Source organism: Theropithecus gelada, chromosome 7b, assembly GCF_003255815.1.
Source record: "Theropithecus gelada isolate Dixy chromosome 7b, Tgel_1.0, whole genome shotgun sequence".
In the NCBI taxonomy this organism is placed as follows: Eukaryota; Metazoa; Chordata; class Mammalia; order Primates; family Cercopithecidae; genus Theropithecus; species Theropithecus gelada.
In genome coordinates, this window is record NC_037675.1 from 30,663,711 (window position 1) to 30,688,209 (window position 24,499).

Sequence of the window (24,499 nt, forward strand, 5' to 3'; positions counted from 1 at the left end):
TTTTTTTTTTTTTTTTTTTTTTTTTGAGATAGAGTCTCGCTCTGTTGCCCAGGCTAGAGTGCAGTGGCGCGATCTTGGCTTACTGCAAGCTCTGCCTCCCGGTTCACACCATTCTCCTGCCTCAGCCTCCCAAGTAGCTGGGATTACAGGCCCCACCACCATGCCTGGCTAATTTTTTGTATTTTTAGTAGAGATGGGGGTTTCACTCTGTTAGCCAGGATGGTCTCGATCTCCTGACCTCATGATTCACCCGCCTCGGCCTCCCAAAGTGCTGGGATTACAGGTGTGAGCCACCGCGCCCGGCCTGGATGGGGCTTTTATCTGCACCCTGAAGCACCTTTGATATTTTTTTGTACATTGATTTCTTTTTCTTTTTTTTTTTTTTTTTGCCATTTCTTAAATTTTGCAGGAGTATCTTTTGGTATCTCTGCAGCTGCTGTAGTTGGGCTGCCTTATTTGGGTCCCAGGGGCGGTCCTTTTGTTCCTTGAGAGTTATTTGTATGACTCTGGCATGGCCAGACTTGAGATGGCCTGCCTGATTTTTTGAGCCTTTTATTTTAATTTCTTGCAGTTTTGATTGTTTTTTCCCAGGTGATACTGGGGGTGTGTATTTATTTGAGCTTGATTTTTTAGAGGCAGTTAGCCTTGGTAAAGGGGGGCAAATTGGATTGTAAGGAGGAGGGGTCTTTATTCCCTCAAGTAGTTCTTGTAAAACTGGTTTTTCCTGTGGCTTTCCTTTTGTCTCTGTGTTTGCCGGTGAAGTTTTTATTTTTGGTTTGGTTTGTGTTATAAGTTTTTGGGATTTTTTTTTTTTAATTTTGTGTTTACTGGTGAAGTTTTTACTTTATTTTTGTAGTTGCTAATGTAGTTGGTTTTTTTTGGCTTGAGCTGCAAGACTTTTGTAATAAGGTGCTAAACAGTGCTGTATTTAGCTATGAGTTAATGTAAGGAAATTTGGTTTGAATGTCTTGACTGTTTTTTGACTTTGGTTATTACCTTAAATACATGGCTCGTTGTTTTTTGTTTTTATTTATAGTGCCTTTGGCTGGTCATTCGACATTAAAAGAGGGTTATTTTAATTCATACAGAGTTTTCAGCATTTGAGGGGTTAACTTGGCCTTTTAATTTCCCATGAAGCCCTTTTTCAAAGATTTTTAATATGCATTCCAATGGAGTGGGTTTTGACGATTTTCCTCCCATTTCCTCCCAGTAACAACACAGCACATTCACTTTTCCTTTCTTTTTAGACCAATCAGACCAGTTGGTCTTACACTTTGCTCAAAGCATACAGCCTCTACTAAGAGACCTGTAGCCTTCTACATGTCACTCCTCACGTTGGTTCCTTCTGGAACTGTCTTTATCACACACACTCACACACTTTCCTGTTTCCAGCTCCCTTTCCTGGTTGGGGTAGCGAGTCACTCTCGCCACCTCCAGTTTCCTAGTTGGGGTGGCGAGCCACTCTCGCCACCTCCAGTTTTCTTTTCCTAACTGACTTAGCAAGCCACTGTCGTGTCCTGTCTTGTTGGGGTGTGAGTTTCATTTAAATTAATGAGCCACTCTCGTTGTCCCCAGCCCCTCTGCGTCAGATTAGTTGTCACTCCCCTGGAGGTGATCAGGCTTCCCTTCTGTCCTTAGGGACAGGTCCTGCCTCAGGTCCCAAACCTTACCGCGGTTCAGATGTCTGTGTGCTGCTCCTGATACCATCCAGGAATCCCCTTTACAGGTTCCATTGCACTGTTGGGAAGAGCACCAGGACATGGGAGGGCCCATCCCCTTTCGAGCTGAAGCTCTCCTGTTGGCACCAAGGTTCCCAGGTCTCCCCTGTCCCGAGGCCTCAGTCTCACAGGCAAAGGAGACGGAAATCTGCCATCTCCAGTCCTGGGTTTTGGCACCAGAAATGTTGCAGGGAATTAAGGGGCCAGAGAGACTGAACAGGGGTGGAGGAGAGTTTATTTAAGGTGTACACTGGCTTAGTGGACATGCGTCCTGAAAGACTGAGCACTAAACAAAGAAAGCAGTTGCCTTTTAAGCAGTTTTTGGCAGGAACTACGTGATGCAGGAATCAGGCTCACAGAAGCAAGAACAAAAGCAGTTAATCATCAGGTAACATTCTTGAGATTCAGCTTACACATCTTGTAACTTACGCTTATCTATTTTGTGACCTTGCAGCTGCACAGCAAGAAGGAAAAGAGAAATTTACAGACCTTACAATATATGTGGGAAAGAGATAAGGTGTCTTACACTTTCTACAGAAAAGCAGTTAATATTCTTTTCTAACTTTTACTTCAAGGGGTTCACCAATGCCTACTACAGCTAAACTTTTTATTATTTTTTCTATTTCACAAGGACAATCAATTCTTTAATTTTTCTACTTCAATAGTACATTATAGAATCCTAGCCCATAACACTCAATGTCAAACAGGTAGTGCTGTGTGTGTCTGTGTGTATGTGCTCATGTGCTTCTGAAACAACATGGTAAGACCAAAGACTATATTTTAATGCAACTTAATTACAAAACAGAAAGAGACAAAAGATAAGAGACTTTTTTCCTCTATCCATCCCACACCCCCAAAAGAGCTTTGGGTTTTAAAAATATAGAAAAGCACTCACTCAATGAAATTATATCACTCAAGTGATATTTTCAGTGCATGACTACACAAAAATAGATACCACTAAACACTTGGCTATTTAGAGAAAGAGGCATATTTGTTCATAATTCCCAGACATTGTCTCATCTTACATTTCACTATATTTATTATCAAAATGGCAACATCGTCACTCTTTTTGAGAAGGCAAGAAGGAATTCATCTGATTAGATTAAATCAAGTATCAGAATACTATGTCTAAGGGGTTGAGTAAAATAATGTATCTAAATATTTGTGAAAAGACACAAATATTTTAAAGGCTGAATTTTCCCTAGTTTCTAGAAGTCTAATTTATAGCACCAATTCCAGTCTTCCACTCTCCTCTCTCCTTCTCATTATTATTTCTTCTATACAAATCTTTCTTTTTTTTTCCTGGGTAGGCACATTCATGAGGACATATAAACTCTGGAAGTGAACATAAGTAACCTTTTTTCATATTTTTATTTATTATTTTATTTATATATTTATTTTTGAGACAGAGTTTTGCTCTTGTTGCCCAGGCTGGAGTGCAATGGCTCTGATATCTGCTCACTGCAACCTTCACCTCCCAGGTTCAAGTGATTCTCCTGCCTCAGCCTTCCGACTAGCTGGGATTACAGGCATACACCACCATGCCCAGCTAATTTTTTGTGTTTTTAGTAGAGATGGGGTTTCACCATGTTGACCAGGCTGGTCTCGAACTCCCAACCTCAGGTGAGTCACCTGCCTTGGCCTCCCAAAGTGTTGGGATTACAGGCGTGAACCACCGTGCCTGGCCCTTTTTTTCATATTACTCAGGTAGCAGTTCAGAAGTTATGAGCAGTCAGGAATTAAGGGAGAAGAGACTTAAATCTGTCCCAGCCTAGAACATTAGATGGATGCAGATGCCCACTAAGTAAATGCCTGTGCTTCGTAACAGTGGAAGGCTCTGTTTTGTGTCTTGTCAGGAGTGCTATGGAGGTCATGGTACCTTGCCTGAGAGTTGCACAGGACCTTCAGAGTTGTTACTAAAAATCTGATAGCTTTTAAGACCTACATATTAGTAAGTGTGGGGCAATTGGTATATGATGCCAGCCCCTCCCAGCAGGGTTCATGAAGAACTCTCTAGTAGTATTTACATTTACAATCACACATCTGCAAGGTTTTGTTCAGAGCATGAACAAACTTAAGAATGGGCATATATGACAAGCCAGGCTTGTGGAATGAAATCATGTAACAGTAACTCAAAGCAGGCCTCACAATCTTCTTCATTTTACTAAAGGACACTTTCCCCAGAAACTCACTACTGCACAGTCTCAGGAAGCAGGGAAGTTCTGGTTAAAAAATTTTTGGACATCTTTCCTCACTGAAAGAACATACTGCCCAGGTTTGAATTTGAAAAACTAGTTTATACAATCATCAAAGGAAAATTTGTAATATCTGGCAAATGTACTACATGGGTGTCATGGTGCATATTTAAATGGAAAAATGACTTTTTAATTCAGAGAAATCACCAGGATTCCTGGAATTCCAGAACACGAGAGTTAAGTCTCTACCTCTAAATAGACTTTCACTACATTGAAAAATATCCTGGAAAATGTTCACCTGGGCAGTAAATATCATCATAGTTAAGAAATAGCTTTTTGTCCATTATTTGCATATTTGAAAAGAAACTACTTTGACTATTATAAAATGTATCAGGATCATATCTAATTATAGATAGAAAATGCAATGCTGTATTCTCTTGTTTTCATTTTTTAAATAAATGAAAACAGTAACTAAATGAATCATTTTTGAGGGGAGATTTTCTATGAACGTATGCAGCCTAGCACTCATTTTAGTACAATCCGTGTCTTAATTACATGTGAGTCAGTAAACCTGTATGAAAATAATAGCAGTTTATGGCAAATCGTTATTTAGAAAATATGCAACCTCACATAAAATGTTAAACTGAATATTGTCCAAATTTCATAAAATTAAAGGATATAAAATGGTCAAACACAGAGAAACCTTTTAGAATGAGTGATTTATTTCCTAATAATTTCTGTAAGGTGGCCTGAATGTTAAGAATAACCAAAAAGATTAGGCTAGAAGCATTTAATTCCAAGAAAAAGAAGTTCTCTGTAGACTCCTAACTTCAAAGCTAAATTAGTAGATAACACCTTAAAGTCACTGAAAAACATTTAAGATAACTTTAGTAAAGCTATTTAATTTTTTTTTAAGTCTATCATGTAAAAAATGCTGTGTCGTCAATTATATCCTATGGTCACAAAAGTCATCCAATATCTTAAATTCTGCTTCATTTTCTACTTTGACTTCAGCTCTTTTACCTCAAGAAAAGATCATTCTCGTCAATCGCTTGACAAAAATATTATATTTAATCTGGCCGTGTTGATTTATTTTCAACATGTCTCCATATGGTTAAGTCTCTACATGGTAAGCAAATGAATGAAAATATGTCTTCTCCATGTTAAAAAATCAATATGGGAAAAGACATAAAAAACATACAGATCATAGATTGATGGAGGATAACAGTCACAATACATAAAGACTATAAACCAACAAGCAATTCAATGGAAAAAGGGAAAGGCAATTCACCACAGCTGAAACACAAATGGTCAATTAATGTATGAAAAGCCTTTATTCTCTCCAATAAAGATATATATATAGTTAGGCACAGATTATATATATTTCAAATTAGCAGCGAGGAAAAGCCTTTTAAAATATTGATAACACCTGTTGTTGGGAAGCATCTAAGGAAATGGAAACTCTCATATACCATTTTTAGTAGAGTTAAAAATGTAAACTTTTACACTTTTGAATAACTTTTTTTTTTTAAAAAAAAGCAGTATAACCTATTTGGATTATAATAATATTATCTACTAACTCATTCAGTAAATAATTTTTATTTTTATTTTATTATTTTTTTGAGACAGTCTCACTCTATCACCCAGGCTGGAGTGCAGTGGCATAATCTCGGCTCAATGCAACCTCTGCCCCCCGGGTTCAAGCAATTCTCATGCCTCAGCTTCCTGAGTAGCCAGGATTACAGGTGTGTGACACCTGCATGGCTAATTTTTGTATGTTTTTAGGAGAGGCGGGGTTTCACCATGTTGACCAGGCTGGTCTTGAACTCCTAGCCTCAAGTGATCTGCCTGCCTCGGCCTCCTAAAGTGCTAGGATTACAGGTGTGAGCCACTGTGCTTGGCCAAATAAATATTTACTCAGAATTTACTAATGCTTTTACAAATATGCAAAAAATACGTAGAGATGCTTATTTTTTGCATTATTTTCAAATTTAAAATGGAAACAGGAGGAGAGATTGGTTACATAAATCAATATATTTCATTGTAATATAATACCAGGAAGCTTATACAAAGACATATACTGTATTTACTTGTTGGTTTATGGTTTACCTATGCAAGCTCCATGAAGGCAGATAATTTATCTATTTTTGCATACTTGTGCACCTCAGGGTTACAGACATAAAAGTGTAAACTGACCAGGACACGCTGAACATGGAGCAATGGCCAGGTTTCTATAACCATTCTGCTACTTGCACAACTGTCACTAAGACATTTCTCTGAAGAAATTTTGGTCGAATTTTATGCATCAGTTTCTTCCAAGACATTTATAAAGAGAAAAGTCTGTTATCTTTTTGACAAACTAGACGTAAACAAAGTTCAAGAAAAATAGCTCATGCTGAAAACACATCTTATTTCCATCAGGAGCTAGCCTGTGAAGGCCTGGTTGCTTTTAATTTGTACGACTTGCACAGAAAATCAGACTACTCTTCAGTCCTCCTTTATGCAATCTGTTCCCAACTGCAATGTGGGAGAAAGAAGTGAAAAATGTTTCCCGTCCTTCTTTGGCTTTATGCCCAAAGGATTATCTGAAGGGAAAGATACTAATTCACATTTAAAATTATGTCTAGAAGGCATTTTAAATTACAAACCAAATTTACAAGAGTATAAAAATTACACTCACCTAGCTTTCACACTGGACTTATTCTAAGTAGGACACTTTTTGAATAAGAATGATTTTCCAAAAATAGGAATTTACTATTATTGAAGCAGATGTCTTCATCCTGTAGCTTATGAATCAGAAATCCTGACTCATCAATCTTAATTAACCCAGAACATGTTCTAGTTGTGTTTTCATTAGCTTCCTTTGTTAGAGTTACCTTAACAAATCCATCTTAGAATGCATACTAATAATAATATTTAAAATTTATAGTCCCACGAGGGAAAATAACAGTATGTCAACTCGCAATTGACCAAGATACAGAAATAAAAGACACTAAACATTCACAAGTCAACTGACCAAAACAAACCATCACAAGAAGAGCACTGTTGTATGCTCTAATTCTTGACCTAAATACTTCTCCTCTATGTTCATATAATTCATTGCTTAAGATAGAAAAAAGGCCAATTTTGGAGGGGGGCTTAACTAAAACCTTTTTTGAAGGAAATTTGTGTCTTTTCCATATATAATTTCTGTCTCGATTGAGAGACTGACATTTCCATTTGTATACCATTTTTAAAAAACAATTAATAGATTGTGATAACACAAAAGGATGGAAAGATGCTTCATTGAAAAGGTAAGTTCAGGAACTGTAAACAAGCAGTTACAGCCATCTTTAGGCAATATACTGGGATGGTGTCCTCACTTTGGAGGCCTCTGTGGTACCCGGGATTAGGACATAGTTCTGATGTGCATGAGATTCATTTAACATAACATCGTATAAGTGAGGGCTGATGTAGTCTTCTTTATTCTCAACGTGTCTGTTCAGTTTCATTAAAAAAAACACCAATGTTATGAAATCAAGCAGTCACAGGGCAAAATTTGACCTGACAAACCTAATTCTATTACACTAATGACTTCATTGGCCTTCAGCTTATTGGGACTGTGAAAAGTTAAACACAACCACAAAAGCAAGGAAAACCTGAGGGCTTTCTGTGGGTCAACGTGTTGAATTTTGAGCTAAACTTTGACCTGATTATTCTCATAAAGTCAACACAGACAACTGTCTGATGTCAGCCTAATATGCTGGTTTGAAAAAGATAGTGAAGCAAATTTCTAGTGCCAGGTAGCATTAGTACCTACCTCAAAGCCAGGACTCACAGGAGACTGAAACATGAAGTTGTAAGAGCAAAAAGCAGGCAAAGGTGCAGAATCAAAGGAGAAAAAGACAGGAAAACGTTATTGGATGAAAGTAAAGCACATTATTCAATAATGTTTCATATAGGCATGTTTTAAAAGAAAAGCAAAATGTTATACTAATCAGTCTTTATAACTACAGAGAATCTGAGTTGGAAACTACATTTAATATTTAAATGGAACTATAGACACTAAGTAAAAATTGCAAAAATAGTTTACAGTTGTGAGTTGGTAGATGTTTAAAAAAAAAAACAACTCTACTTGTCATGGTCTCAGTGATGAACGATGGTTCTTTCACCTTATTGAAAATAAATTACAGTCAAAATGAAGCATTTTTGACCTTTAAGTGAAAGATTAGATTTTCTTCACAATAATTCATATTCTCAATGGGAAAAGAAAGAAAAAGGTCATCAAAGTAATCAAATGATACAAAGTTGTTAGATGCTTGCAAGCAAGAATAAGCTGATGAATAATCAGTAGCAGTCAGTGGTTTCCAAACCTAGAAAGTCCAATAGCGGGTTAGAGTTTTAAGGAGAAAAGTATGTATATGGTGTATTCTTTGTTCATTTTACAATCTTTGTTGCATATAATTATTTTCTATCTGATTCCATTCAAGGTTGAAATATAATTCAAAAGCAGTAAGGTTACTCTGAATGATTTTTTAAAAGACAAGAGGTAATATCAATGAAAAATATGACAGAGCTTAATTAAGTAGGTAACACTTAACTGGTAATTTAAATTGTGTATGTTGTTTTTCATCTCTGTTCTCTCAAGCTTTTTTGGGGCAGCTCTATCTGATAACTAGAAACCAAATCAAAACTTCAATATAGTTCACTCTTTTTCTTAACAAAAATGCATGACTGAGCTTTGAAATGTGATTTTTTTGCAGTGTTGAATAAAAGACCCCACATTGAGAAAAATCCTAGTATCTGATTTTTTTTTTTTTTTGAATCCTCAGTCCTCATTTGAAATCTGCAGCTAAAACCCATTTTGTCAGAAACTTTGGAAAGTCATGAGCATTTAGACTGAAGTTCTACCAAGACTGATTGGTTATCCAGTATTACCTGCTACAGGCTGGGTGCGGTGGCTGACGCCTGTAATCCCGGCACTTTGGGAGTCCAAGGCAGGGGGATCACGAGGTCAGGAGGTCGAGATCATCCTGGCTAACATGGTGAAACCCCATCTCTATTTAAAAATACAAAAAATTAGCCTGGCGTGGTGGCGGGCGCCTGTAGTCCCAGCTACTCAGAAGGCTGAGGCAAGAGAATGGAGTGAACCCAGCAGGTGGAGCTTGCAGTGAGCCAAGATTGTGCCACTGCACTCCAGCCTGGGTCACAGAGCGAGACTCCGTCTCAGAAAAAAATACAAAAAAAAAAATACCTGCCACATTTCTGGATTGACATGAAGCATGTGCAGAGCTCAAGGGCAACAACCACTCATTTGAAAATAACCAAACATGAGTTTCAGGGAAAAATTATAACCTTGTTTGCAGGTATTCTTAGGGCACATTCACATGCAGAAATGGCAAAGCTGGCTCTTTGGGAGAGGAAATCAATTTCTTCATTTCCAAAGTAAGATATTATCCTTGCCATCTACATATCTGATATCCAAAGTGTATGTATTTTCCCCAGTTAGCAGCCCTGAATATCTTTTTTCTGGGCCATCATCACAATTCAGCTTCATTTTTGAAGCTCATATTTGAAGATGGTCTATGCAACATGCATTCATGTACTCATCCTTCTAAGTTATTGTTTCCCAGAGTGCATGCGTTTCCCACACAATATTAATGGGTTTTATGAGAAAAGGGTTCCATGTTGGAGTGGATTTAAGAACACTAATTTCAGCACTGTCAGACTTCTTAGACCCTTAATTATGCATAATAATTCCTAGGATGCCCAATATTTAGATGGACCAAGAAGCATTTCCTAATCTTATTTGACCAATATTTTTTTCAGAATATTTTATGGGGCCATTATTTTTAAGAAAAACTTTGAGAAACACAGAGACAGCTCTATCTTTTCATCTTGTTATCAAGTTAGAATCACCAGAAATGTCTATAAATCACCAAGGAAAAGAGAGCAACCTGTTTCATTCCTAATTTGTTGTAAATTATACCACAGTTTTGTTTTTGTTTGGTGTTTCCCTTAAATGAAGGTCATATAATTACAGTTTTGTATCTGTGATGAAACTACTGTAGGTGACAATGTTTATTATGCAAATGAATACTAGAATGTATCCCAGGATGATGTGGCATATTACTTTTAATTTAGCACCCAAAGAATTTATTTCCAATTATTGAATAATGTAAATTTTATAGCTCCATTTTCTTTTAATTGAATGATGGGAATCTTATAACATAATGTATTAATTATTATGATATAACATTTCATTCTTTTCTCACATGACCTGTGTTGAAGAATCTCAATGACTTTATAACTTGCTATTTGGAGATCTATTGTTATTATCATTTTAAAACATTTTTACTGAGGTACAATTCATATGGAATAAAGTATACAACATTCTAGGTGTATAGCTTCATGAAGTTTTGCATGTGCATAAACCCATGTAACCTCTGCCCAGATCAAGATATATAATACTGCCAGCATCCTAGAAAGCTCACTTCTGCTCCTTCCCAGTTGACATCCTACCTTAGTTTTATTTTGAAGTATCTTGCCATAAATTGGTTTTGCTTGATTTGAACTTCATATACTGGATTCATAACTATGTACCCTTTGTCCGACTTCTTTCTTTAAATATCATTTTGTGGGATTCAACAATGTTGTAGAGTGAATCAACAGTTCATTAATTCCATGGTTGTATCATTCATACAATCCATCGTATGACTACATCACTATTGGTTTCTAATTTTTAGCTATTATGCATAAAGATGTCAAAAACATCTTATAACATATCCTTCTGTCAATGACTCTCTATATTTCTCTTGGATATATACCTGGAAGTAGAACTGGTGAGTCACGCCATATGCATGTGTTCAGCTTTACAAGATAACTGCCAACAAGTTTTCCAAAGTTGTTTGGGCCAATATACAATCCCAGTAGTAGTGTATGTACATTTAGTTGCTCAATATCTTCCCCAGTACTTGTTATTAACAGGTGCTCTTTCAATGTCTGACATTCTGATGCAGACATAGGTCATTACAGACTTAACTTTACAGTCCTTGATAACTAATGATGTTAAGCACATTTTCATGTTTAATTGTCTACCTTGTAATGTGCTGGTTAAGTATATTGCTATATTTTAAATAACGTTGTCTGTCTTCTAACCTTTTTGTAAATGTTCTTTATGTGCTCTGTATATGAGTTTTTACATGACATATTGTATTGAAAATGTCTTCTCCCACTCACTTTTCTATTCTCTTAATGACATTTTGATTAAAATGATTTCTTAGTTTTAATGATACCCAATTTATCAATCTTTTTCCATTGTCATCAGTGATTTAAATCCTGTTTATTTTTTTATTTTTATTTTTTTTTTTGGAGACGGAGTCTCGCGCTGTCGCCCAGGCTGGAGTGCAGTGGCCAGATCTCAGTTCACTGCAAGCTCCGCCTCCTGGGTTTACGCCATTCTCCTGCCTCAGCCTCCCGAGTAGCTGGGACTACAGGCGCCCGCCACCTCGCCCGGCTAGTTTTTTGTATTTTTTAGTAGAGATGGGGTTTCACCGTGTTAGCCAGGATGGTCTCGATCTCCTGACCTCGTGATCCGCCCGTCTCGGCCTCCCAAAGTGCTGGGATTACAGGCTTGAGCCACCGCGCCCGGCCTTTAAATCCTGTTTAAAAAAGGTTTTCCTACTCGAAGTTCTTATAGATACACTTTCTGTGTTACCTCCTAGAAGCTTCCAATCTACCTACAACTGATTTCGTGTATGGTATAAGATAGGGTCAAGATTCTTCTTTGCCATGTAGATATCCAATTGGTCACAGAAATGTTTGTTGAAAAGACCATTCGTTTCTCACAGCAGTTTTTCCCTTGTCATAAATCAGTTGGTCTGTGTATGCACATACTTTCTGGACTCTATTTCATCGGTTAATTTTTCTGTCTTTGTGTAACAGCACATTACCTTAATACTTTATACTTAACTTTATGTAATGCTACCTTGTCTTTACTGCACCTCTATAATATGTTTGGCAATTCTCTGGTTTGTTCTACATCAGGGGTGCTCAACCTCAGTACAATTGACATTTTGGGCTGGATACTTCTTCATTGTGCGAGGCTGCCCTGTGTATTGACCTCTCTGTAACTGATCACTCAAATCCAATATCCTTGGTTCTCTTGGGCGCCTTCAAATAGTGTTTTGTTCTTTTATGTCGTATTTTATTCGGCTTTTATCATTGTCCCTCATGGGACAGTTTATCTGATTAAAGTTTTCCTTTATACCTAGGAATAGACCTTCTAGAACAGATTATTATATTGTAATAACTTTTTACCTAAGACTAACTCTTGCCTGGTGTGGGTTCAATTGGCTTTGACTTTTCCCAAATACCACAAGAACACATGTAAATAAAATAAAAAGATGAGTAAAACATATAGAAATAATAGAATCATCTAATACTAACTTCCTCTACAATTGCCCAAAAGTCCATAAAATTGATATAATTTGATAAATAAACTTACAAATAATGATACAGTGTATTAATGTGTTCCACTTAAGGATCCGCTGAGTGTTTCTTGTTTCCTTCTAATACTGATGATAGTTTAAAAAAAAAAAAAAAAAAAAATCCATGCCCACAGAACTGTTATAAATTGACCATAGTTTGGATTTTTTAAAAGATGGACTGCTTTATGGATGGCAAAATGGATAGTTTACTGCCAAAGTTGATGACAGTTGAAGTTTGTCATGTGATTTATGCTGTTATAATATTTTTTCTGTCTTAACGTTAGAGAAATCTGAGATTGAATTTCTGTGCCCAAATGTATAAACAAACAGAATTACCAATGTTGTAATCTGTATCTGAAAAAGGAATTTTATAGTCAAAATAGGTGATCATTTATGGAAAATATAACTTTCTTATATATGAGAGAAAATATACTTACTATGGCAGATTTGCAAAATGGATGGTCTAGTGGCATTAATGAGCAATGCCGTCTTCACAAGGGTCAGGCCATCATTCTTTTTGGAAATGGAAATTATTCTTTAGTGTATATAGAACCCAAAGGTTTTACTATTATTGCCATAATATCACTTCTTATTAGGCACCCACTATAACTTTTAAACTATAGTTACTGGTGTTATTGGGTTGAAAAGGGACATAGGCATGATACTCCCAGTGTGCCTTGGTCGAACAGGGTGCTTTTGTTCCCGTATGGAGTGAAGACATGAAAGGGAACAAAGGCAACATGTAAATATGTGTCCTCCTCAAGGTGGGCCAATGTTTCCTACTTTCTCTGGGATTGGATAAAAACAGAGACAACCAGGCACCCCATAAGGACACAAAGGGCTTTGCTGTGTTTAAAACACGATTCTGAGAACCAGTGTGTCAAATAGTGTCACAAACATTACTTCCAAAGGCATTTCTCATTTAAAGTTTACCTGAAGGCATTTTATACAAGGTTATGAAAGCTTATGACTCCCATCCCAGTAGCTTTAAAAAGCGCCTTGTGGCTCCAATATTTTCTCACTTAGTAAACATCTGATTTGATCATAATTTTACAAGCATTCTTGACAGACACAGTTAAAGTCTAATTTTAAAAATATGTATTTATAAAATAGATTTTAAGTATTTTACAAAAAAATTTTAATTCACCATTTAATTTCAACATTTTATGTAATGTACCAAGTAATTCAGATAATTTAGTAGTTATTTAATTTGGTTACATAAAGCAATAAAATAAGTTGGTTTAAAAACACAAAAATCTGTGTTAAATTATACTTACATAAGCTAAATTAGATTTATATAGAAACCATACATTTATATACATATATGCATAATTTACAATTTTGTTTCTTAAACTTATTTTTAAATGTCTATCTTATAAACATCATGACTCACAGCAGCTATACTTAAAAGCAAGAGTAACTGCTGTAACTTGTAACATCACTAATTGCGAAAATTCAAACTCAAAGAACTTCTGAGCTGAGAAGATGACACAGGATTATTTTAAAACACAGACTTTGACTTAAGCACCTTTCAGTAAGATTATCATAATTTCAATTAATAGAACTTTATGGAATAACATATGGTCACGCATACACATTCTCAATAGGTACGAAGTTATAATGTGTTCTTCTAGTTATTGGTGAAATTTAGTACCTGCCTTCTCCAACTAGGTTCACTTAATGATGTACTGAAAACACAAAAAACTCCTAAAAGAGAGCCCTATAAAAGAGTATGGGATTTTCCTAATTATTAATATAATTCATTTGACTTATACTCCTGGCTTACACTGTAAAAAAAATTTGGTGATATAAAGATCACGATCGCAAAAATTTTTTTCCAAACAGGTAATTTATATAACTTCTTATACTTTTTATAGATGTCTTCAGAATTTATTACCACCCTCCACTCCAAGAGGGATCTATTCAACCTCAATGTTTTAGTATTTTCAAAATTTTTTTCTAATTGATTTTTATAATAACAGGATTATGAAACATCATTGTAATATCCACTGGGAGATAGAAGGGGTAAATATGGGAAATTTAAATCCTCAAACTATTAGCCTATTTCAGAATGTGTTTTTATTTTAAATAATTCACATAATTTCCACAATTTTTATTTTGTTTTGAATGTTTGGAAAATCCAAATTTAACTTTCTTAAAGAAGAATATTAACCATATCCATAAGATGTGTGTGCATGTGGGGGGGGCAGGTGTATATATATATACACCCACACACACAGTCTAAAGCTAATGGAAATATTTAAAGTGTTAAGTCCTAATTTTCTCACAGGACATATCAATCAGTTTTTGACAATAAGCCTGCATGTATGCCAGTATGCCAAGCAATAAAGACATAAAGACTTTCATGGTCTCACAAGAGCAAATTCAAGTTTCCTCTCAAAATAAATATTCAGCCATGCCACAGATTCCTCTAATAATCTTCAGAGAACATTTTGTATCTCTCTGGTTTCCAAATTTTGACAAGCGATGTTTTGCAACATTAACACATTAGTTCGTGCTGCTCTGGCCCTGTGACCATGATAAAACCTCACATATTTTACAATTTCCCTAAGCTCAGAGATAAAAGCAAACTCAAAACTGTTGGATATTTGATGAGGCACTGACCAATCTACAGCACAAGCCCTGAAGAAACACTGTCATTAACACCCTGGCTGCATTCTCCCTCCTAGGGCCCTGTCTTGGATTGACATTGCTATCACATCATCCCACAGATTTCTCATGTAAATGGGGAAATGGGTAAACAGGAGGCCTTACCAGAAGGGGCTCATCAGGGGCACTGGTAGACAGTTCAGCAGATGATGTGCGGATGGTGCTGAGCCCAGTGAGGGAGACATTCGAGAGTCTTCTCCGCCTCACACCACTGCAATTGTTGGGTATTTTAAATGCACATCTTTTATGGTAATTCAGACCACATCCTGGAAAGGGAAAATAAAAATTATTTTTGTTGAGCCATAAATTAAAAAGTGATTCCAATATTAGTGTAAAGTAGAATTTCAAAAAAATAGTACAGCTTCCGTTTTTCTTGAGGGTATTTGTAAATTCAAATCTTCTTTTGAATATTCTCTGATTTTTTTTCCCATTTGTTAATGGGTTTTGAATTCTGATCTTATTGCACAAGTTCAGGAACTATACTAGTTATCATTTTAAAAAAATGTTCTGTGATATAACAGAGTTAGGCTTTAAGGGATATAGAAATTAACTCAAATTAGATTATCTGAGCCACTTTTAGCTGCCACAAGTTCAAATGTGAGTGGACACATAAAGGAATATTAATCACAGCACATCACAAGTTTTAGACAACACTAATTTGAATCTGGGTCTCATAACTTGCTTGTCTACATGGCCTTGAACAAAGTTTTCACCTCAGTTTTCTCATCTCTAAAATGGAGGTAATTCTAAAACCTTGTAGAATTACTAAGAAGATATATAAAGTACCTCACATGCTGGTTTCCACATGGTAGGTGATCGATAATTGGAAACAGATTTCCCACCTAGGCAAGTGTCAGTGTCCTTTCAATATTTTTACTATTCATATTCCCCATGTAGCTGGAGGCCATTACTTAGAACACAGCAGTCCGGACAGACAAATTTTCATAAAACTACATTTTAGGCAGAGTTTCTTCCAGTTCATTGTCTCCTAGCTTCCCTCCTCACAGAGAGAAGTTCAAAAATTGCAGATAGCTTATTTGTAGGTTGTATAATAAATGCTCAGTTATATTTGTCAAAGTTCAAAGAGCTCTATCCCTGCCCTCCCAATCCAAAGAGAATAGAGTACATTTGCACAAGTTTTAAAGATTATATCATGGTGTCCTAGTACCTTGAATTGTGCAGCTCAAAATGTTCTTTCCACATTATAATAAAACTATGTTGTTGGTGCAGAAATGCGGGTACATGTTCTAGTTCGCGACTCAACAGCTGAGTGAACTTAGATGGTTTAATTTCCCAAATCTCTGCTCATTTCAACAAATGTGTATTCAATGTCTACTATTCCAATTTCTGACTTACTTACTAGGCAAATTTTATTTTTAGTTGGCTGATAAAATATCGAGCACCATTCCACATGATAAAGGAGAAAAGATATGAGAATAAGGGCTCCCAGGTCAGACCAACTTTGTTCAAGACAGGAAACTTAAAGAAATGAACAGAAGACAATCCATGTACCCCTAAATGCCTGGAAGATACTTCCGAGGGAGATACCGCTACATTACTGTAGAGTGCACAACATAAGCAGATAGCTCCAGCATGCGTTATTTTTTATTTTTTACTATTTTATTAGCTTTAGGTGTACAAGTGGTTTTCAGTACATGAATGAATTATATAGTGGTAAAGTCTGGGCTTTTAGTGTAGATGTCACCCAAATAGTGTATGTTCATTGCACACAATAGGTAGTTTTTCATCCCTCAGCCACCTCTGAACTTCCTGCTTCTGATTCTCCAATGTCTATTACACCACACTCTGTGCCCCTGTGTACCCACAGCTTAGCTTCCACTTAAAAATGAGAACACGCAGAAATTGGTTTTTTGTTCCTGAGTTACTTCAGTTAGGATAATGGCCTCCAGTTCTATCCAAGTTGCTGCAAAAGACATTATTTTGTTCTTTTTCATGGCTGAGTAGTACTTCATGGTGTGTGTGTGTGTGTGTGTGTGTGTGTGTATATATATATATATAAAATGCATATTGTGAACTGTATTCACAATTGCAAAGGTATGTAATCAACCTAAGTGCCCATCAACCAATGAGTGGATAAAGAGAATGTGGAGTGCATACACGCACACATACCAATGTATATACATGTTTGTATATATGTGTGTGTATGTATATATGTGTATATATACATAGATCTATGTAAATAGGTGTATATATACATAGACTTATATATATAGGTGTATATATAGATAGATCTATGTATGCACACACACAAAAAACCCATATTTTCTCAACCGAGTAGATAAAAATAAATGTATATATACGCACATATATATGTGCGTATATATATGTATATATGTACCACATTTTCTTTATCCACTCATTGGTTGATGGGCACTTAGCTTTTACATGTCTTTGCAATTGTGAATTCTGCTGCGATAAACATAGGAGAACAGCACACATTTAACTTGCATGGGAAGAAAATAACTCACCCTCACATTTAAGACCTTGACGCACCAGCCCCCACAGCATTTCTCCACAGTGATCACAGAAAGCTGGAGCTCTGTATGAATGAACAAAGAGGGCGTGGGGACGAATCTGAAAGTCTTCAAAGGTGGCGGAAGCTGTAAAAATAGTGATGTTGAAAAGTAAGTTGAAAAGGCACTCTGATCTGTAAATAAAAAGTATGCAAGATAATAAATATATCAGTACAGATATAACTCGCTAGCCAAAGTTAGGGAAGATAAGATGCAACAAAGCTTGCACTTTCAGCCATTAGACATTATTCCCAGCCATAGTTTTACAGTTGGTGGCACAGCAACCATCTCTCTTCTCCTCTTCCTGCTTGATCAAGTTTCAGACCACTTTAAAAATGGCAAAAAAACTAGCAGAAAGCATGAATGAAAGTATAAGTAAACCTGATTTACAAATATCTGATGATACTTAAAAAATATGTTACTTTTTATCTTACTTAAGTGAACCAGAAAGGTATTCAAAAATATTAATGAAAAGAAAAGTTGATGAATTGAATTCAGACAGATCTGAAAAATAGTACACTTGAGTATGACCATGAAGAGGGACATTACAGGGTCCAGCTGAAAGACAGATATAAAATATGAGTGGCTTCCTTATATAGGGATAGAGCTGTTTGAACTCTTGGGCAATGTATAATAACTAAGCATTTAAATCATGACTGAGCAACAACCAAGCAGCCACTTCACCAACATGCCAAAGAGAGGGATTTAATACATACACTGGTGAATTACAGTCCATTCTGAGAAATACACCTTAATCAACCATATTCATGTTGTAGGGAACTTTTTGGTGTTGCTTACTGTTGCTTATTCTGTATGGTACTCATGCAGGATATTAAAATCCATTTTTATTACATTTTTCCATATGATATTTTTTATTAGATTATAAAAGTGGTTTGTGCTTTTTTTGTTGTTGCTCAAATCAAGAAATAGAAAGGTATAGACAGCAGAAAGATTAGCTTTTTTCTCAACATCCTAATGGAAAGTGGTGGATCTTTCCAGACCTATGTGCACGCAGTAAGCCTGAGGTTGAGGCTGCACAATATAGCACCTGGCAGTAAGAAGACCTGGGGGAAGCCTGACCTTTACTGGAGTGACATCTCAATAAGCACAAGCCTCAGTTTCTCATACCTAAAAAGAGACAGTCTGTCTGATGACGACTTCTCCATTCCCTTAAAATTTAAACTTCCATTAATGTAAGAACAGAACCATATGAACTTAATTTTGTAAGATTTTATTTTAAGATAATTTTGGGGAAAACTGAGGCCTTCAATATATTCCTTGTCTTCTGCTGTCCTTTCCTTTCCTCCTCAATTCAAATAAGTTTAGGAAGTTGCATATCACATTTCCCACTTCAAGATCCACAATATAATTGTCAATGCTTACTCCAAGTAGATCAGAAAAAAAACTATGGTTTGGGTACCCATCATCTACTTTGGTGGTTTGGTCAAAATGTGTCCAATTGGGAGAATGCTAAATTCTCTTTAAAATTGGTCTCTCATACTCATGTAGAAAATTTATTTTTAAAATATCAAAGAAAATAATCAAAGATAAAACTTTATGCCAATTCTTAACTTCTAGCTTCTCCCCTCAGTCCCAAAATCATCCCTCCAGACCAAACAGCTATGACAATAATATGACAATGATTAGTTGAATAATTACTGTAGTATTCAAAATAAGCAACATTAGAATTTGACAATACGAATACCAAGCTGGATTCAGACATTTTTGGAATTAATGAGAAGGAATATAAATAATTAAACTAAAGATTTTCAGTGACACTCCCCCAATTTGTGCCAGGTAATTTCTTTTTTATTTTTTGAAGAGGATTAACATTCATAAGCAGTTAGCACCCTTGACTTATGTTTAAATGCCATATTTCTAAAGTTCAATTTTAATATTCTCCTGTTAATTTTAGAATAATTAAATACATTTTTAAAATAAAACTACGCAGTGTGGTGAGGTTTTACATCCATTTGAAATCAAAGCACAACATCCATTCATTATGAATTTACCTGTTCTGCACCCTGGGGGAAATCAGCATTAGTTGAGAGTATGCATGCCATCTCGCCTAATCACAAAATTGCACTTCACAGATAATCACTTAGCACAGGAAAACAAAGTGAATGCTGTAATTCCATTTCATTTAAGTTTAGGAATCAAAATGGACAGATAAGAATAGGAATATTAAAGTGTCTAAAGATTCTAAGAGAGGAACAATGGGCTATGTGTTAGTCTGTCATAATCAATCAGCCAACCTAAATTAAAACCATATGACAGGGCAACAAACTAAACACAATAGGCCCCTTATACTGGTATTTGTGTCTCTCTGATTTGCTCTATTCACAGCCTATTGTTATACTCCAGTGTGCAAGAGAAGAGAAAATGACATGCTTTTCTTAGTCATTGAGCATTTGAAACAGGTAATTGAGCCAAAAACCCTAAGATAATCAGTTCTTTAATGGTTCATTATAAATTGTTGCACAAATGGAGTAAACTGTTTGGTTAGCAGTACAGAAGAAATAAGGCTTCTGAAGCAAAATAATCTCTGAAGGTCAAAATTATTTTCATAGTAAAATAAAATAATGTCAGATCTTCCAAGATTTTCAGTACTGTTTTTTAAAACTGGTAATTTTGTCAATGGGAGAAGCATAAACTCTTTCTGGCTATGACAAGTTGGGACTGATATAATGAGAGGAAATGCTTAAGCAATCTATAAGGTAGTTATTATGCCTACCCCCATTTTACAGATGAGAAAACTGATACTCAGAAATTAAGGAGCTACACTAGGTAATACAGAATCTGAACTCAGGCAGTCCTGACACCAGAACCATATAAACTCTCTCAGCCACTATTACTCAACTTATATTTCTTTGACTATTTAAACACTATGGATTATAAGCTGTACCTTTATTTTATGTATCACTGAAAAATATTTTTTAGAGAGTGCAATTAAATATGTATAAATCATAACCCCTTGTAACACGCATTATCTTATAACAATGTTGGGAAAATAAGAAGCCATGAAATAAAGTATACAAAAAATGTATCTAGTTCTCAAGATCAAAAATTCTTTTAGTATGCTTTTTGCATGAGCTCCATGTTTAGAAATCCTCCTTTCCAAACAAATTGAGGAACAGTAATTGGTTTTTCAACTTTTACAAAAGTCAATGGTAATGATACATAGGTGAACTAACAGCCAACTGAAGCTTTGTGTCCACATGATAACATGTCACTACATTGAATTGATTAGTTTGTTCTGTTCCAAAGCAAAACACTTTGAAGTTTCCAAAAGCTGTGAAGCTTTGTTGTGGGCAATTTTTATTTATTTAGTGTCTAGAATATTGAAAATAGTTTCTGGATACCACTCCTACACAAAATCACATACTTGCCATTTTTAAGGTATTCTGTAGATTAAAAACAAAACAAAACAAAACAATATTGGCTGGGCGCAGTGGCTCACGCCTGTGATCCCAACACTTTGGGAGGCCAAGGCAGACAGATCACCTGAGGTCAGGAGTTCGAGACCAGCCTGGTCAACATGGTAAAATCCCATCTCTACTAAAAATACAAAAATTAGCTGGGCATGGTGGCATGCACCTGTAATCCCAGCAACTCAGGAGGCTAAGGCAGGAGAATCACTTGAACCTGGGAGGCAGAGGTTGCAATGAACCAAGATCGCACCGCTGCACTCCAGGCTGGACAACAGAGTGAGACTCCGTCTCAAAAAACAAAAAACAAAAACAAAACAAAACAAAACAAAAAACCAATATGTGAAATGTGAGATTAATTTGAACAACGGTTGCATGAAGGGAGACTCTGATATAAAACTGGCTTGGAGAGACTGGGACCAACAGAGAAGCAGGAAAAAATGACCAACCTTGGGGGTCGGCCATATCTTCTTTAAACTTCCTTTCATTCACCCATAAACACATATCACTGGTGGAATGATCACTACTCATAGTCAGTTTATTGCCTTTGTGAATATCTCAAATTATTAGAAAGTTCTTTTTATTGAGGCCCTAATATACTTCTCTAACTTTTACTTACTAATTACAGTGCTAAAAGCAAGCCTTTAAAAATAAGGCATTTTTATGCATTTAAGTGAGCTCATGTAAGTAAAGCAGTCCTAATAATTTCAAGCTAACATAGTTTATTTATGTTATGTGTTATTAATATATCTAGAATCTACTAGGTAATATAGTATATGTTGAAAATAGAAAAAGGACTAAGGAACGATATCTGTAGTTGAGAGTTGAAAGTCAAAATGAGGATGACAGTTCCATTTATATTTATAATACCAAATGCAGGGATGGAACACAAGACAAAGGGTGGCTAAGTCTGTCTAGGTCTGTCAGGGAAAGTTTCATCCAAGAGAGGAATTGTACAGAATCCTGAAGGTTGAATAGTATTTTGAAAAGCAGAGAACAGGATAAAAGAGGGAACATTTCTATCTAGTCTGATTTTAACTATAAATAACATAGGATTGTCTGTATATTTCTTTACAGTTATTGTGGGTTCTTGACACTTTATCATCTTTGGTGCACTGTCAGGGTAATCAGTAAGAATGACTACAAATTGTCCATGAGGCAGGGAACTGAGAGATGACAACAGATCAATTCCACACTATTGTGACCCAGGTGTGTGACGGTGCTTGTAAAATTAAGCACATGTCCATACTCCCTCCCCTCCACGCAATACACACATACCCAACCCCCAAGGTTGGTCATTTTTTCCTGCTTCTCTATTGGTCCCAGTCTTTCCAAGCCAGTTTTATTTCAGATTCTCCCTTCATGCAACCGTTGTTCAAATTAATCTCACATTTCACATTTTTGTTATACCTGAAAACATCCTCACAACTCTCCAACAACAAGAACATTCAATAAACTCCTGTAGAGGGACTTGCAACAACATCTTTCAGATGGGTGATGAAATGAAGGGCATCTCCATTTTTGACTTAACATCTGACCAGAAAATTGTTAGTGAGGTGCAATGATGGGAATTTGGGAGGCTGTGAGTATATCATCTCAGAGATCATAGTAGCCAAGAGAAAAAAATGTATTTAGATATGTTGACTAGGCAGCTCAGAAGTTTCTGGGAAGTTATTTCCTAAGTTTGTGGTTAGAGATTAAAAAAAAATATGGCTACAAGAGAAAAAGGTCTCACAAGCCAGACTGAGAACACAATAGCAAGTTGCCCTAATTAGGAAGAAAAGGGAGTGGTAACTAGATAAATGATGTGACTGCCCAGGGAACTGTCTGATAAGCTCAAGTTCGCAAAAGTAAAGTATCAACAACAGAAGGAGCAGCACAGAGTCAGACCGAATGCAAGTAAGTGGCTCCAGCCAGAGAACCACCCTAGGAAGGCCAAAAGAAGGAAAAGCTGAAGCTTTTTAAAAGCTAAAAGAGAACAGAAGGGCTTTCAGCTGTGTGTTTCATGTGGAAAGAATGAAGCAGAGATAGGCCTCAAACACAGAAATAAATAGTTTAATGAAAACAGACAAAATAGAAAAAGCTATTCGATTATATTTTCGTTTTTATCTTTTCTAGAAAAATAGATCATCGTTAAACTAAAAGAAAAAAAATAAGAAGTAACATATCAAGAAGAAAAAAAAGTCTAGGATGGATGAGAAAGGGGCTTTAAAGAAATTATTTTCAATAGGCCCAAATGAATTATAGACGAGTACTTAAAAGCTTATTTTTAACTTTAAGTATCAGGAGAACCCGCTCCTGATGTTTAACGTGGGTTTTTTTCCATTTCCTAAGTGTCTCGGCTGGGTTGAGAAATAAAGGGAACAAGCACAAGAGAGAGAAATTTAAAGTTGGATGTCAGGGGAGACATCACATGTCGGCAGGATCTGTGATGTTCCCCGAGCTGTAAAACCAGCAAGTTTTCATTAGCGATTTTCAAAAGGGGAGGGAGTGCACGAATAGGGTGTGGGTCACAGAGATCACATACTTTACAAGGTAATAAAATGTCACAAAGCAAATGGAGGCAAAGGAGATCACAGGACCACTGGATGAGGTGAAATTAAAATTGCTAATGAAGTTTTGGGCACGCATTGTCATTGATAACATCTTATCAGGAAACAGGGTTTGAGAGCAGATAACCTGTCTGACCACAATTTATTAGGTGGGAATTTTCCTCCACCTAATAAGCCTGGGAGCACTACAGGAGACCCGGGCTTATTTCATCCCTTCTGCTTCAACCATAAAAGACGGGACGCCTTAAAAGGGGCCGTCTATAAGCCTACCTTCAGTGCACGTTCTCTTTCTCAGGGATGTTCCTTGCTGAGAAAAAGAATTCAGTGATATTTCTCCTATTTGCTTATGAAAGAGGAGAAATATAGCTCTGTTCTGTCCTGCTCACCTGCGGCCAGTTCAAAGTTACCTCTCTTGTTCCCTGAACATCGCAGTTATCCTGTTCTTTTTTTAAGATGCCCAGATTTCATATTGTTCAAACACACATGCTCTACAAACAATTTATGCAGTTGATACAATCACAGGGTCCTGAGGCAACATTCACCCTCCTCAGTTTAAGAAGAAGATGACGGGATTAAGAGATTTAAGTAAAGACAGGCATAGGACATCACAAGGATATTCACTGGGGAAGTGATAAGTGTCCATGAAATCTTCACAATTTATGTTCAGAGATTACAGAAAAGACAGGTGTAAGAAATTATAAAAGTATTAATTTGAGGAACTAATAAATGTCCATGAAATCTTCACAATTTATGTTCTTCTGCCCCGGCTTCAGCCGGTCCCTCCGTTCGGGGTCCCTAACTTCCTGCAACATTTAAGAAAACATCTATCTCAATATCCTAACAGAATGATGTTTGCTTAATGAAATTATTCTAAAGCCCTTTTGTAAGAAGAATAGAACATATTCTAATAAGAATAGAAAAATGTAACAGAAAA

General features: G+C 36.1%; 1 protein-coding gene across 3 annotated transcripts in view; it reads right to left on the reverse strand.

The window, feature by feature from the left end:
• Window positions 1-24,499, reverse strand: part of PRKD1 (protein kinase D1) — a 365,049-nt gene that overhangs the window by 71,370 nt on the left and 269,180 nt on the right. For 2 of the 3 annotated variants that reach the window (XM_025392895.1, XM_025392897.1), the window contains exons 3-5: window positions 17,541-17,672; window positions 15,157-15,317; window positions 7,713-7,736 (exon numbers count right to left, since the gene is read on the reverse strand). In XM_025392895.1, coding sequence (XP_025248680.1) covers window positions 7,713-7,736; window positions 15,157-15,317; window positions 17,541-17,672 — 317 coding nt within the window. The remainder of the gene's footprint in view (window positions 1-7,712; window positions 7,737-15,156; window positions 15,318-17,540; window positions 17,673-24,499) is intronic. The other variant, XM_025392896.1, reaches the window with a different exon arrangement.